This window comes from Micropterus dolomieu, linkage group LG05 (assembly GCF_021292245.1).
Source record: "Micropterus dolomieu isolate WLL.071019.BEF.003 ecotype Adirondacks linkage group LG05, ASM2129224v1, whole genome shotgun sequence".
NCBI lineage: Eukaryota > Metazoa > Chordata > Actinopteri > Centrarchiformes > Centrarchidae > Micropterus > Micropterus dolomieu.
The window spans coordinates 30,477,668-30,493,680 of record NC_060154.1 but is presented as its reverse complement, the minus strand read 5'-3'; the positions used below and the strand labels follow the sequence as shown (position 1 = coordinate 30,493,680).

Below are 16,013 nucleotides of genomic sequence, written 5' to 3'. Positions count from 1 at the left end.
AATCACCCAAAAACATGTCACAGAAAAATGAATGGTTTGACGCCTCAAACGAACAAGGTCTCCATGTTCAAAAGCCAGTGTGCCCAAATTAGTCAGAAAAAAATATATTAAATTTGAGGTGGCCAAGCCCCCTGAAGTATTGAAATTGCATTTCTGGCTGTCACCATCAATCTGTTATCTAATCAGTCCTTCTGCCTTCTCCACCTCCTCTTCTTCCTTCTCTTCATCCCCCCCTCCTCCAGACATTAGGGAGAGTGGAAGCCCCAAGCCGGTGATGGTTTTCATCCATGGGGGCTCCTACATGGAGGGAACTGGGAATATGTTTGACGGCAGCATCCTGGCCAGCTATGGGAATGTGATTGTCATAACTGTCAACTACCGGCTGGGCGTCCTAGGTAAGATGCACAACCATTGGTCTTGTTTTGTCCATTCTTCCTTCCGTCATTGGTGATTCCATTAGCTTAGCTTGAAGGCCAAAACTTAATATCTTTCTTTCTGTCTTTCTCTTTTGGTGTGGGTATGTGTTGTGAGTTTTGCTTAGCCTGAAAGGCACCACTAGAACTTTAAAAACACTTCCTGACTGCTTCCTGTCTTTCTTGCTTTCCTCGTCCCCTCGTTCTTTCTCTCTGTTCTTGGTGATTCTGCGTGCTGGTGATATGCCAGAGAGCAGCTTAATGTGACTCTGGTTCTTTAATAGGAATGCGAGCTCCTCACTTGGTTTTGTTGGTCTTTGCTTTTGTTAATAAGTGGTTCAAACTGATATCTGTAACTGACATCTGCTCTCAGTTGCTTTGTTGAATACAATTCAGACATTTATATCCAAAGGTTCGATTTGTATCGTTGAGGTTTTTGTTTTAATTTGTCCTTCGCTTTTGTTATGTGGTTACATTCGGAAGGTCAAAGGCAAATTAGACTTAAAAATAACATGTAATATTTCTCTTCTTAACATTCACCTTCATGCAACCCTTTTATGTTGAAGAAACAGAGCAAGACTTTGTCAGATGCAGTAAAGGACATGCTAACTTTATACCTCAGCTTTCATTTTGATGTACAAAGAATATTGTAGTGACAGCCTTCATATCCTTATCTAAGCTGACATGTGTTGAAAATGACACATCCATTGCAGAGATGACAATTGGTCTCTGGGATTTGGCCCGGTTACCACGCGCTGATGTATCTACCCTACCCGTCTCCTTTCTTATATTTGGTAGCCTTTAATCTATCATGCCGATGACTTCTCTGATCTTCACTCACCTTCTTTTTTTTCATTCCTGTCTCTGTTTTCTTCTTCCTCGATCTTATCTCTTCTCATCAGTCTAACTCCTAATTCATTTTCTCATGTGTATGGATGTCACTGCCTTACCCAGAGGGGAGGTATATATTGCAACACATGACAGAAAGAAAAAAGGTCCTCTGCCTCCGTCCTAAATGAGATTATGCTGTCATTTGTCTGGATGGAAGGAGCTGATTTCATTTCTATGTTGTTTTGGTTGCTGTTTTTGTTTTTTTATCCATTTATTATTAAACTATTCCAGCTATTCAACTAAAATACTGCTTGTCTGGGGGCATGTTTGTGTGCATATATTAGCGTCTGTATGTGCATATGAATTATGAGCATAAAGGCTTAAAGGTGATTTGTTAAGATTCTGATAGCAGAAACAAAACGCGAAACACAACATTTATGTTCTCTGCAGGTGGTCTGCGTCTCAGTGTTCAGTTATTCAGGATCTGCTCTCTTTTACATGACCTTTATATTTATTTGTTTAAATTGCAAATACAGAGAGATTTTCCAGCCGTAGATGCTAGCAGAGCAGTTGTGGTTTGCGTTACTTTGAGATATAACTGTCAGTCAGCCAGTGACTGGAGGACCTGCCACCTACACACACACACACACACACATACACACACACACACACCCTCCCAGCAACATTCAAGCTCTGCCAAAGCCACAAAAGTGGATATTAAATAAAGTACTCAATCGTTTGCAGTTACCAATCAGTCATTCCTTTTCAATACCCACTTATTCCTTTTCAGGGTAAGGTTGAGGGGGGTACAGTACTTTATATAGATGGCATGACAGCGCATACTGTGAAAAAAATATATTCAACTGCGGATGTATGTATCATACATTCACAACAGTGCTAACTATTCAATTAACACACCATGACCAGAAGCATTACACGGTGATAGTGACTGAATTAGTTGTTCGACAGAAAATCAATGGCAATTAAAACATTTATTATCACTAATTGGCTAAATGCACCACATATTTGCTGGTTCCAGCTTCTTCTTCCTTTAGAAATTGAATTTCGGCTGTTGGTTTGACAACACAAGCTCTTTAAAGATTTCATGTTGTGCTGTTGAAAGTTGTGATTGGCAGTTTAAACTACTTTGTCACGTTTTATAAACAAAATATAAACATTGATTAATTAAATAATTTATAGAATAATGAAAAAATATCAAAGGCAGCCCTATAACCATGCAACAGTTGTGATATTTCTTTGGGAAAATGCTGGTAAGCATTGAAGTGTCAGTGTCAACACGTTTAAGTTGTGAATATTTAGAGCATAATGTTTAGCAATTCCATCTTCCTATTACATATTAGAAACGTCATAAAAACCGTTGCAAAAGTGCACAAAATGGCATCTAGACAAGCACTGTAAGGGATAAACAACACAAACAAATAACAGCTAATCAGATTTTATAGGTTTTAAATATTTTAGACATGACAGGAATCAAGCTTCTCTCTCTCTCTCTGATGTGCAAGCTCTTAACAGCTGCAGGCCTCATGGTGTTGAGGGAAACTGTATCCCTGCTGGTTAACATGAGGTGCCGCTGTTTGCTCTCAGATTAGACTCTGTGTTTGTGTTTACCCCCCTGGCAATGGACAAAAACATACGGCTTTACCTCACCAAACATGTGATGGTGGATATGTGTGTGTGTGAGTGACAGGGATCGCGGTGTGTACTCAGCTACAGTAGGTGTTAAGACTCATAACCGCTGGGCTTTTCCAGTCAGTCATCCAGTTTTAGTAAGCATATCAGTGAGTTCAGTAAGTAGCCACCCTGCCAAAAATACCCATCAAGCCATTTAGTCTAGTATTGAGTAAAGTAAAAAAAGATTCATGTTTCATTTATTGCCTAAAATTGTCGCAGTACGTATTGTGAGGTATTGCCATTGGCGCTCAAAGAATGTAAAACTGTGCTGGAACAATGTGGCTCTACCAGGACACTTTCACTCCTGATCCACCTCCTGAAGTCCGTACCCAGGTTTCTTTTTTTCAGATCGGGAGAACACCAAACTGTGAACTGTTAGTGAGACATTAATTACCACACATAGGTCACCCTTCTCACCTTGGTGAATGTACAAGTTCTACAACATAGACGATAGTTCAGGCTTTGTCTCAGCATTTCAATGTTTCTTTGGTCCCAATCCGAGACAAAGAGCATTTAAACCACTCGTGCTTAGATGTGTGGCATGTCATAATCCAGTTGCACCTTCACTCAAGGTCCATATCCATTTAGTAAGGTTTGTGACAATGCAGGGTTTCACTGGATTAATGTTTAGTGCAGTGGTCTCTGTGCATGCGCTCGCGTTCATACAGCAACCTGAAGCTTATACAGACTTTTAGAGAGACCCATCATATGAAAAAACACTGCCTGCAAACTGTTTTCTCCATATTAGCTACACATAGACAAATGAGGTATTATATCTGATAATGTTTGCCTGTTGTGTTGATAAATCACATTGTTCAGCTATTCAGTGCATGGAGTGGTCAGCTTTAACATTTGGTGTGGACTTCAGGGGACATCAGAGCTCACTTGAAGCAGACACCACATCGCATGTGTGGACCAAGGAGTGTTTTGCTGGAGGTAGAGTTTGATAACTGCTTTCACACTCAATAAGCACACATACAGAATTCCACTGGAAAATGACCTTGGGCCTAGAAAATGTCTCTGATAGGCCCACATTTGAAAACACCCTTTGGCAGGTGGTATGTTTCCTAAAAGCTTCCAAGGGCAGACCAGGGCTGACCATGCATGAGAATGAATAAATGGATTAAGTGGGTCCTATCCTCAAGGAACCACAAGGTATTCCACATCTCAGAAAGAGATATTAAAATCTTTGACTAAAAGACTAGAAAGTAACATGACACTGTCCTTCATTAATAACTTTCAATCATCATCACGTTCTCTAGCTGGCCAGTTAGCCTCCGATGGTGAAAGTGTGCGGTTGGCCATTTCAGCACCTGGTGGCTTGGAGAGGCTGCTCTGCTGTCAGAACTCCCTGCTCTCGCACCAGTGATTTTTCTCCTTGGCTTAGTGTGTTTGTGTGTCTGTGAGAGCCAACGCTTTACAGGAAGCCATTAGTGGCTTTAAATATGCAGAGCTGCTGATGCTAAGCTCTATTTATCCTTTAAGGGCCTTGGCTACAATGGTTTTGGCCATGGGGCATGTATAAAGTATGCTACTGTCAGTGTGATTCCATGTGTGTGTTTAATGAATTAGGAGTTTCTCCTGTGTGAAGATGAAGTGTTAATGGAACACATGGTATAGTGCTTTCAAAGTGTCATTATGAAGTGTGGCATGTATTGATTGTCTTTGTCATGTTACTCCTCCTTGGTTTATAAGGGGACACACAGGCTGGAGGGTTGGTTGTATTTGAAACTAAGAAACTAAGTACTTTATTGTCCTGATACAGTATTCATATATTCAGGCATGTGATACATAGTGCTATTCTGTGGTCTGCTTGAAGGTAACGTCATAATATCTTTATGTAATGGTATGTCTTGCTCTAAACACCTCGCAATCCTCAACTGTGTCCTCATGAATTGAATAAATTAGTTCGTTAGATTTTTAAACAATTGAACAATTAGAAGGATGTGGAACTGAGTTGTTGGCAGTTCGATATCCAACATGGAAAAGACAAAACCACAAATGTTGATTGCAACTGTCAATACATGAACCCCATACCTCCACAGGGCTTGTTTGTTGAACTCCCAAACAACACTGTGCCTTTAAGGCCAGGCCCTCAAAGTGTGTTGAGTTTGTTTCAGCCCAGCCAAAACCTTTAATCATGCTGATTGATGAGGTGCATTTCCCTGACTCAAACCTTCTCCAAATACCCTTTCCATTCTAGCCATACATCAGCCATTCAGCCAATTCATCAAGCCTCTGATTGTTTTAAGATATACCTGGCCAGTAAAATATCCATTTCTCTGCACGGCATTGCTCCACAAGCCCTGCCCTGCTTTCAGCACCACAATCACATCTAAACAGTCCTGGCTTGAGAAGAGACCATGCAGGAAAAGGGCCGGCAAGCAGATGGAGCCAGGAAACAACATGCGACTTTAGCTGTCTCAAAAACAATTGATTGATCTGAGGTATTTGGATTATTATGATAATTACTGAATAATAAATGAGCAGACTGTCTATGTAGAGTTTCTCTCTGCATAAAAATGACATAGCCCTGTCAACTATACCAGGAACCACATTTTCTTTTTACAAACATAGACTCAAATACATCACAGCAGTACCCACACTTATACCAATTATCCCCCCGCCACCCCCCTCCCCCCCCCAAAAAAATAATGATTTTGACAAAGACCAAATAGACTCTCTCTCTCTATCTCTCTCTTCACTCTCAAGGCCATCATGTGGGTGGGAGAACGTTCAGTCCGGTCTCAATAAAATCCTTAATATTGTCATGCATGGTATAGCTCAGCTTCTCCAGGGGTAATACTTCCATAAGTTCCACATACTAATCCTCTACTGAGGGAGTTTCTTTAGATATCCAAAATTCCAGAATGACCTTTTTGCTAAATACAGTAATAACCTGATAAGCTTAGAACTGTGACTGGTTTCTACATTGTCCACGTATCCTGCTATGATACATTAAAGAGGCGGCAGTTCCACCTCGTACCCCAAAATTCTGACAACCTCATCCTTCACATCTTTCCGGAACTGTTGGATTTTTGTGCAATTCCAAAGCATGTGTATATATATACCGACTTCAGTACCACATTTCATTCATAGCGGTGAGCCTAAGCTCAGTTTCGATCTTAATAGTGGGGTATAATGCAGTCTATGCAATATTTTATCTGCCTCTCCTTTTCTGAATTACAGCACAGTATGGTGTGTAAGTAAGTGAATTTTTCATGATTGATTCCCAGTTATTATTTCCTGTATCACGCTCCAGATCCGTTTGCCAATGACTTCTAATATGTTCTGTGGAGCATATGTAGTGTTTTTGTGTATGTACTTGAAGATTTTTGAAGAATCATATAACTCTATGATCAGTAAAAATAAAAAGACAGAACCACATAGAAAAAAAGCACAAAGGCCATTTTTTGTTGTTCTATGGCTCAAACAAAATGAGTTGAGTGATTTAGTGTTCCATGATGGCATGTATACTTTTCAAGCATGTGAAACACACATATATCAGATACAGTTCGCATGGCTATTATGTATCCCAATTAGAATTGTGTGTGTTTGCTTGAGGTGCATTTCCTCTCATACAGGCTTTATCCGTAATGTTTACCCTTCCCAAATATTACTGTCTCTCCCACTCACTCTCTCTCTCTCTCTCATATATCTTCTTTCCTTTTCTCCCCCCACAGTAATTGGGCTTTCTCTTTCCCGTTAGTTTTTGTCCTGAAGTGTTGAGGACTATTATTTTCATGCTTATTAATTTCTTTCTCCCTGAAACAAATACTTCAATGATTTGGGTTCATTATTCTTTCTCTGCCTGTTTGCCATCCCTCCACCTCCCCTTGTCTGCGTCCTTCCTTGCTAGTAGCCCTGACACAGCTCGCTCAGAAACTCATGGAACGGGTCTGACCCTTAAACAGAGTGTAATCACTTGAGTTGAGTCTTCATTAGTGGTTAATTTGTGATTTGGAGGGGGAGTAATGCTTAGTCAGTCTTAACAATTTTTCCCATTGTACCATTGCTGAAACCAGCTTTCCCTTAACCTTTTAAATACAGACTTTTTGAAAAATTGTGCATATGCTTATGCAGGTATTTATATGTAAATACTGCAACCTCCAGTCATGTACGTACTGTAACATGAGGAATTGACCGAGACAATTAGCAGCCTCTGTTGTCTTCTATAATGTATTTTAGTTGGGATAATGTGTGTGTTTGAATGGATCATCAGCGTGTAGTAGTCTCCTGGCCATTGTGTGGTTGTCTCAGTCTGCCACTGCTCGGTTTGTTTGTGTCCTGCTCATTTGGCTCAGTGTCTTTGGCATACTAATTTTTTCAGTGAGTGGGCTGCAATACCAGTGGAAGCTATGCTATGCTAATGGTGATCTGGCAACCGTGGGGCTGGCGTGGTAAGGTTTACAGCAGCTCTGCCGATGCGTCAGGGATCGGATTAATCTGGCCGAGGCCAGGACAACAGAAGACCATCTGGGCATGCTCCACAGCGCCAGGCGTCTGTAGCCACAACTTTTGCCACTTTCCACCAACCCACTATTATGCACACAATAATATGCATGTTTCATGTATAATTTGTTATACATGGCAATGGGCACTGTCTTGTTCCAATACACAATTTATCCTTAAATGAATCAGACAGTGCACATACAGTTATTGCTGGTTTCATTCAGCCATTTATTTCAGAAAGCAGAATGGCAGTGCTTGAATTGGAAAGAAAATGTGCCAGTGCTCCAAACCAGCAGGCTGCAGAGCATGCGCATGCATTATTTGGGGGCACAAATTGCGGGCAACAGTTTGTAATTTCAGAGTACAAATAAGTAGTTTGATAATACAATCCCAATCCATGAGCCACCTACTAGCAGAACTAGTCCATGTCAATTTACTGTAAAGGTAAGCGTGAAAAAGGTTCATCAAGCCAACATGGATGAGATGTTCTAAAAGTGCTATCGATTCAATTATAACAGCTACCAAGCCTTCATTTCAACAGATCAATCTCCATGTCAACTGAGCAAACTCTGCTGATAAAGAAATTAACCATGAGATTGAAAGTTGTGGAACAGCTTATTAATTATGATTGTTTTGTCAAACTTCTATCCAAGGTGGAATAAACGTTTAAACGTTATGAATCACTAATCTGTACGAATTAACAAAACTTATTTGAGCACATAAAAAGATATTACTCAAAAAACATGCCTGGATCTGGACAGATTATTTATTGATGTTTGACATCAAAGGCGAAACTTGAAAATTTGCTTCACAATGACATTAAGTTAATTTTAGAAAGATTAAGGTTATGATTAAATATTACATACAAATGCTAAAGTTCTGTCTGCCATTGTATGACCGCTCTGCTGCTCGCCAGTTTAAACCATTCTTGTATAAACCAAACCAAGCAAGAGGGTTGCAGTAATAATTCGGCAAGACACAAAATAATCTGTGACACCAAATTGGTCAAATGATATCAGTAGCCACGCGACATTCTTGCATGTGCATGCTTTTTTCCCCTGAACTAACAAACTGCCTTGTAATACCTGAATAACTTACTTTTCTTACGGAAGAGGCAAATGAGAAAAGTCTGATCTAAATTGCTTTCTCTCCTGTGATTATGACTAAAGATCTTTTTGTGAAACAGGTGGGGGAAGAAAATGACAAAGAAAGGTTTTGCCAGGATAATTTTTCTAAGTTACTCCTTTTCACCTGTGAAAACAGGTTTTGGTAGGTGATTTTTTTTTTTTTTGATCAGGATCCTTTCAGAATATTACTCCCCTACCCAACTCTGTAATAGTTTATTTTATTTTTTATTTTTTATCTACAATGGCCCTAAAATGTAATAAACAGGAGAGAAAAGATTTTAGATTGGAATGACAAAACAGATCACCAGAATTGTTGTTTTCACTTGCCTCTCAGGGCTTCCATACTTTCTTCTCTATGCATGCTCTTCAACTATATTTACTATAATTACAGATATAGTAAATATACTAACATCCAAGTAGGTTATACTAACAGAGGCAAACATTTTGTATGCAAAAAAAAGTTTGAAATTCTTATAAGCTTTGTTTTCCTTCTACTTCTATTTCACTGTCAGAACTGTCCCTGTGATGTCTGAAAACTCGAGCTTTTTAAGTAACTATTAAGTCTACTAGGATGATCGCTGCAATTACAATGTTTCTGCATTTGTATTGACATTGCCTAGTCGTTATGGTCAGTAGGAGCTTTCAGTCTATCTATAAATATTTATAAAACATAGGCCTAATACTATATCAATATAGATGGGCAGAGAACCAGAGAGAGATTACTTCCCTCCACACCAAGCAATTACTAGGCACCTTACTGCAAACTGCATGTGTGCATATCTCTAAATGTGTGGAGAACTCCCTGTGACAGTGGTATTTAGCAAATCTGTGTGTGTGAGTGAATGGATGTTTGAGTATGAGTGTATGTGCTTGTGCGCATACGTGTACAGCAGATGGACACGTGTAACAGCAGGATCAAAGTGCTCAAACTACATATGTAGCGGGGACTGGATCAGTCCATTCTCTGCAAAACTGTCTGTCTGATGATATTTGCAACATCTTCATTTTATTTTTCCCACAGATAACCGGTCTATTCTGGTCTGGTAGGTCCAGGTAAGCTTGCTTTTCGACCATCTAGTGAGCCTCTCTAGAGCCCGCTGGGGAACTCACCAAACTGTCGTCTGGCACCAAATAAAACCATCGTCAACAAGCAATAAAGAAGACAGAGAGACTGGGGGAGAGAACGATGAAGAGAAAATGTGATTTAAGACTCAACGGGGGTCGTCCGCCCTGCGCGACACGAGCCATCTGATTGGTTATCAGCACGAGCCACAAATCTGCTGTCGCCATATTTTTAGAGGTCAGATAGGAGTGTCCTGCTGAGACACCAAGCAGCCAGGGAGGAAGGAGAGCAGGAGTGTGTGCAGGAGAGTAAAAGAGATAAATGGCGCGTGTATGCGTTTGAGGGTTGAACCGGCAGCAGTATGGTCAATATGTGGCTGTTATTAAAAATGACATATCGGCCAGTCACACTTTTTGTGTCTGAAATAATGGATCCTTTATCCACAACAGAACCCGCAATGAAACTAAATAATGTTTTAAATGTCTTTGGGAATTTGCATTGCCATTTTTAGGATTTTAACAGGATAAAAAAATTAATTTGGCCAAAAGATAGTATTGATGATCAATCTGGTATCTTCTATCTATGATTTTGCATCTCTGGATTAATGTCCAGTGCCAGTTTTCAGTAGCAGTGCAGGTGGGGCATGGGCATGGGCATGCAGCACACCCGGCTTTGACACAGGAGACTGGAGTTCACGTCTCATTACAGACCTACAATAAACATTTGCCTTTTAATTAACCACACATTTTCCTAACCTTAACAGCACATGTTCGACCTGTTGAACCTAATCAAGGGTTTTGCAGAATCATTTAATATCGATGTTCTTGTCTAAGGATAGGGCGGTAATGATCGGTCTGAAACAGCACTTTATTGCTGCACACCTGACACTTTCTAAAGGTTATAAGGTTAATCTGGAGGACAGACAGATTTAAGAAAGGTGGACAATTATTTTGGAGCTAAATGTGACTGCCTCCTGCGAAGAGAGAGATACACTCTTATAGGAATATAATCTCAAAGCAAAGGGAGACAAAATCCTCAGGTTTTTCAAGTATGTATCTAAATTCATTCATAAAAAGAACACCAATGGCAAAGATAATGGTTTAGGTTAAAGTAAGTACGCTGCGTACATTGGTTGCAGTTGTCCATACTGCCTAAACCAGCATTAAAGAATCATCACATATATTAGGAGGACAACGGTGGAAACGTGAGTCAGAGTTGGAGAAAGGAGATTGGTGTGTTGGAAAACTCTGTTTCCTGTTAAAAACAAAGGGTGTCACCGTGAGCCACTCGCAGGGATCCTTTCCACGATGTTGTCGGAGACCTGGTATAACAGTCTAAGCCTGTCAGTGATAACAAAAGTTCAGGAACAGGACTCTCTCTCTCACTAATTCAACCACCTGCACCTCATCCATTTCCTCCAATCCAACCACCCGCGCTTCACTCATTTCATCCACCTTTGCCTCTCTAATCCGATCACCTGCACATACGTATATAAGCCTGTCTAACCCCTTTCTCTCCTGTTTCTCAGTTCTCACATCCTTCCCCCCCAAACCCTGTTTCACCTCTTTCAATGGGCAGCATGGTGGCCCCACAGCAAGAAGGTCCTGGGTTCAGACCTTGGTAAGCCCAGGCTCATCTGGTCGGAGTTTGGATGTTCTCCCTGTGTTTGCTTGGGTTTCCCCGAGCACTCCCAAAGATATGCATGCTAAAATCCATAATTCCGAATAAAGTAATTATAATAAGCAAGCTGCTTATCCAGACGAGCCCCCACCCTGAGTCTCAACCCCCAGGTTCCTAGCAGCTCCAAAACCACCAAACCCTAAACAACCCCCTCATCCCTCCGTTCTTGACTCTATTATCTCTATCCCTCTCCGCTCGACCCCTTCATCCCACTCCCCTCGACCCCTTCATCATACATACTCCTGATTATCCAAATAAACAACCCTTTTACACCTCACATTGACGCGGTCTTGTTAGAGAAACGCATACTCTGCAGCCACTGCAGCCGGTTTTGGCTGCTGCCTGAAGTCATTCAGCACGGATTGGCGGCACGGAAACTTTTTGTACCCACTAGTCATTTCAACACCAAAATATGTGAAAATAGGGCACAGGTTTGAAAATACCAAAATTATCTTTTATCCACTGCCAAATCACAAAGTAATGCTGTGCCAAATAACTGGTTAATGCTGTTGCACTTAAGCCACTTCAGTCCAAAACCAGTGTGTGTTTGTGTTGAGTGTGTGGGAGTGTGTTTGAATGCAGTGTATGTGATGGAAAAGACTGAGAGATGAGTTGTTCTTTTTTGGCCCACAGATGGTAAGCAGAGAATGAAGAATAACTGACATTTACTGACGTCATGAAAGCATTATCCAACGAAGGTTGAGGTCAAGGGCAACTGGACTTGGTTGGTTGTCAGTCAGAACTGAAGAAGTCTTGGATGTGGGACGATTCTTCTAGTATCTTCAACCAAGTCCAGTTGCCCTTGACCTCAACCTCCGTTGGATAACTATGACTTGGATGACTGAGAACCTTTACAGACAGCATGAAAGCATTGCTGCTGTTGCCTTGTTCACTTCTGTCTGTGTTTGTGTCCATAAAGTTCAGTAATTTAATTAATATAATCAATACATGTACAGTCCATCCAATGGCACCCTCCCGCTCCCAACTGAAACAACTACTCTGTACGGTACTCTGCTAGTATGAGTGCATCCCTGCAACATGCAACTGATATTTTAAAACCTATACATTAACACAGTGAGCCTGTCCTTTTTGTTTGCCACTGTCTTGCTCTGTTTGCAATCGAGGCGTCTCACTGCTAAATGGTCTATTTCACAGAATACATCTGCCATATTGCCTCCTCGCTTTGTTCTAACACAAATCCCATAATCCTCTCAAAGGTCAGCCATCTCTTTTCTCCCTGCTCCCACTCTCACCACTAGCCGTGTATTCATTTGTTTTCCCCGATGGAAATAATGCAACAATGTGGAGGATAAAAAGGATGAGGAGGTGGAGGAGAAGGAGGAAGATCCTGTTGTTTGTCTCGTTCTCCCTTAAGCATTACTGTTGTCTCTCGCTCTCCATTTGTTTTTGTCTCAATTCATTTGAATTCAGTTAAATGATTCACTGGCGTACAAAGAATTTTCAAAAGCCAACAATTAGCACATTATATTCTCACTGTACTGACATGAGTGGTTTGAAAACATGTATTAGTATGTTGTACACAAGTCATCAATATCTGTAATAAAAGAAAACAGAAAGTTCTGGCATGTGAAAAAACCGTGTGCCACCTTCCATGCAAGGATCCTTTAAGAGAGTCAAAGTCAACTCCTGTTCTTCCACTAGCTTCTGGAAATCAACGTAATCTCTCCTTGAAGGTGTCTTTGGAATTTAAACAAAATTAAAGCAGCAATTTTTGGGCAGCTTGGTGGCAATGGAACAACCTATATCCAAGACACTGACAAATGATCAACATCCAGCAAACACAGGGCAACATTAGTGTTTCATTGAAGTTAGAATAGATATTCTTGACTAGCAATATGGAACGTTAAGTCCTATATTATATACACTGCCCTTTTAGCTCTGTTTTGGTCTCCACCATCTGCTGATATCTCTTGTAAATACTATTTAGCAGCTAATGGTTCAACACCTAGTGCCTAATTTTGTCTGTCTCTCTGTTTAGTAGTTCAGTATTTATTTGTTCGCATACAATATTACAATACATAACAGTTCCTGGCCTATACTGTATGTCATTGCATCTGTTGATTTCTTCCATATCCATGCTATCCACTTTTATAATGTCATCTCTTTGATTTGTTGTCATGTGTGCTATAACAAATGGCAGTGTGTTTTTGAATTAGGTGGACTTGCTTCCCAAACACAGTCCACTAGTTCCAGTTTCACTGTAAGTTTTTTTTATAGTTTTAGTCTTAATGTTCATTCTTATGTTAGCTCACGTCAAATGACATTGTACTTTGTGAGTCCTATGCTGGTGATTTGAAAACAAACAACCCCCCAGAAATTGTCGTGCAAGTCAACACACAGTAACACTGGCTAACTTATAGAGAGAGGGAGAGAGGCACAATCGCATCATGCAGACTCACTGCTTGATTTGCATGTGTAAGATAAATTGGCAGCATATTGTGTCCTGCTGATGCTCATTAGAGAAGTAACCATTAATATCAACCACTTAATCACTTAATATTAATATGCAGAATTATTAATAATTCTGTTTCCCCCTCCAACATGACGGCGCTGCGGGGCCTCAGCTACTTGTGTTTACACCAACATCTAACTTCATTATACACACACCTTCTAATTATGAATTCTATCTCTCCCTCTCCCTCTCTAATTCTCTCTCTACTCTCTCTACTCTCTCTGTCTCTTTCTCTCTCTTTCACTCATTGTGTATGGTTGTAATTTGAATGTGAAGTGTCTCCCTTGGTTACTTTTTATGCTGAATGCAAATGATCTCTCAGTGGTTGTCTTCAATTTTGGGATTTTAATTAGCATGGCATACATTATGTCTTTAGGTAAGACTCAATAAAATGACAAGAATAGCAAACAAGAGAAAGTGTCTTATGTCCATCTTCTCATCTTTTTGCCTAAGACAAGGGTGTATGTTGAACAAGTCATATTCATATTAAAGAAGCAAATAAAGGTAGGTTTCTATTGGTTGCTGTGGAAAACCAGAAAAAGTACTGAAAACAACTAACAAGCATGTCATTACTTACTTCTGTTGTTTTTGATTGGAAACAGAGTTTTTTAAGGAGGTATCTCAAAACCAAGACATTTATTACAGAACTAAATCTATATGCATCATAGATTCCACTAGATGCATTTAAAAACTTTAAGTGTAATAATCCTGCTAACCTACTGCCATGACACCACAGACAGACATACTAATTACAGTTCCTAGTTTAGTCAGCCTAACCAGCAACCAGAAGAAACACCTACTAGACACGTTAGGTAGGATTTAGGGTTCAGCCCAGTCATATCACCTGTGTGTTTTTATTGGTGTGTGTTTGTGTATTAGTGGGGAGAACTGGAATAGAGATCGAAAAGTGCTGGCCTTGCAGGTTCATAACTGGCCCCGTGGGAGCCGTGAACTGGTCATGGTGTTGACAAGTTGTTTGTGTGTATGTGTGTGTGTTTGAGAAAGGTGTGTCCACAGCTTCTCTGATGGAGAAATGAAAGCGGAGGAGCATTTCATTTGCAGCCCCAGGGATACCTTTCCACCATCTTACATTTATTGAAGCTTGCGCTTTAACCACTGCTGACCCAGCTTATAGCCCAACCCGGTCTCATCAATCTGCATACAAGTAACACAAAGTTACACTTTCAAATTGTGTACGCCAAAGTCCAACTTCTACTTGCCAGTCCTTCCCAATAACTTGCCATCACGTCACCAGCGAGGCTCAGTTTGGTTAAGTTTGGGCACCAAAACTAGGCTATTTGGTTAGGTTTGGCAACAAAACTACTTAAGGAAAACATCATGTTACGTAAGATAAATATGTAAGTTAACTTATATAACGTGTAACGTGAGATAAAATAAGTAGAAGTTCACTTTTGGTTTCACACAGTTCTCAAACTCCTGCGTGAAAGTCCTCTGTCACCTATCATCCTTTCTCTATGACACCTCTATGGCATGTAAATTGGCACCAAAAAAATCCAGCCTGGTTTTGGTGTTAAATTGGACTTTGGTGTACGCACTGCATGCAATTTGAAAGTGTAAAGTCGTGTTATTTGGTCTAAAAGAACCTGAGCCTAGCCTTTAACAGCCAGGATGTAACCAATGTTATAACCATATAAACCCTTCCTTTACCCTTTTCTTTAAAATGGGTCTGCTGTCAACACAGAATCTTTGGAAGGCTGGACATTTTCAAATGGTGATGCATTTCAGAAAAATACAGTGGGATCCTTAAGAGATTCGTTGACTGAAAAAGACACATGACGATGGAATTCACCAAGATTGTAGCTACGCTGTTTACTGATGAAAACAGCCACATTTTAACACCATTGGCTATCCATTTATCAGTCTGCATGTGACCCATAATGTCATCCCATCTGCAATATTAAAGAGTAACATATTGTACTAAGACTGCAGCAACAATATTTGAATGAAAATGTCCATTAAACCATTATAGACTGTATACAGTATATGTTTCTTGTTGTATATTTATGCTTTGTATTTTAGTGCTAAGTTTAGTCACATTACTTGCTATAAGATTATTTAAAATCATATTATGTTATTCCTTTCCAAAGGACTGACCCAGGTTATAGCCACAGCCTCCAGATGACAGCACTGCTGTAACTGAGTTGACAGTATTTAAAACCAAGTACTGGCCTTAGCTGTATTGTGGCAGCTCTCCAGTTTAACTTGATTGCCTTTAAGACAGCTCAAACTCTGACTAATTTATCATCTTAGTGCCTATTTCC

The 16,013-nt window shown here is 40.2% G+C and overlaps 1 protein-coding gene across 1 annotated transcript in view; it reads left to right on the top strand.

Moving 5' to 3' along the window:
* nlgn1 (neuroligin 1) overlaps nucleotides 1-16,013 on the top strand; it is a 342,294-nt gene that overhangs the window by 157,042 nt on the left and 169,239 nt on the right. The window contains exon 4 of the mRNA XM_046048614.1: nucleotides 243-395. Coding sequence (XP_045904570.1) covers nucleotides 243-395 — 153 coding nt within the window. The remainder of the gene's footprint in view (nucleotides 1-242; nucleotides 396-16,013) is intronic.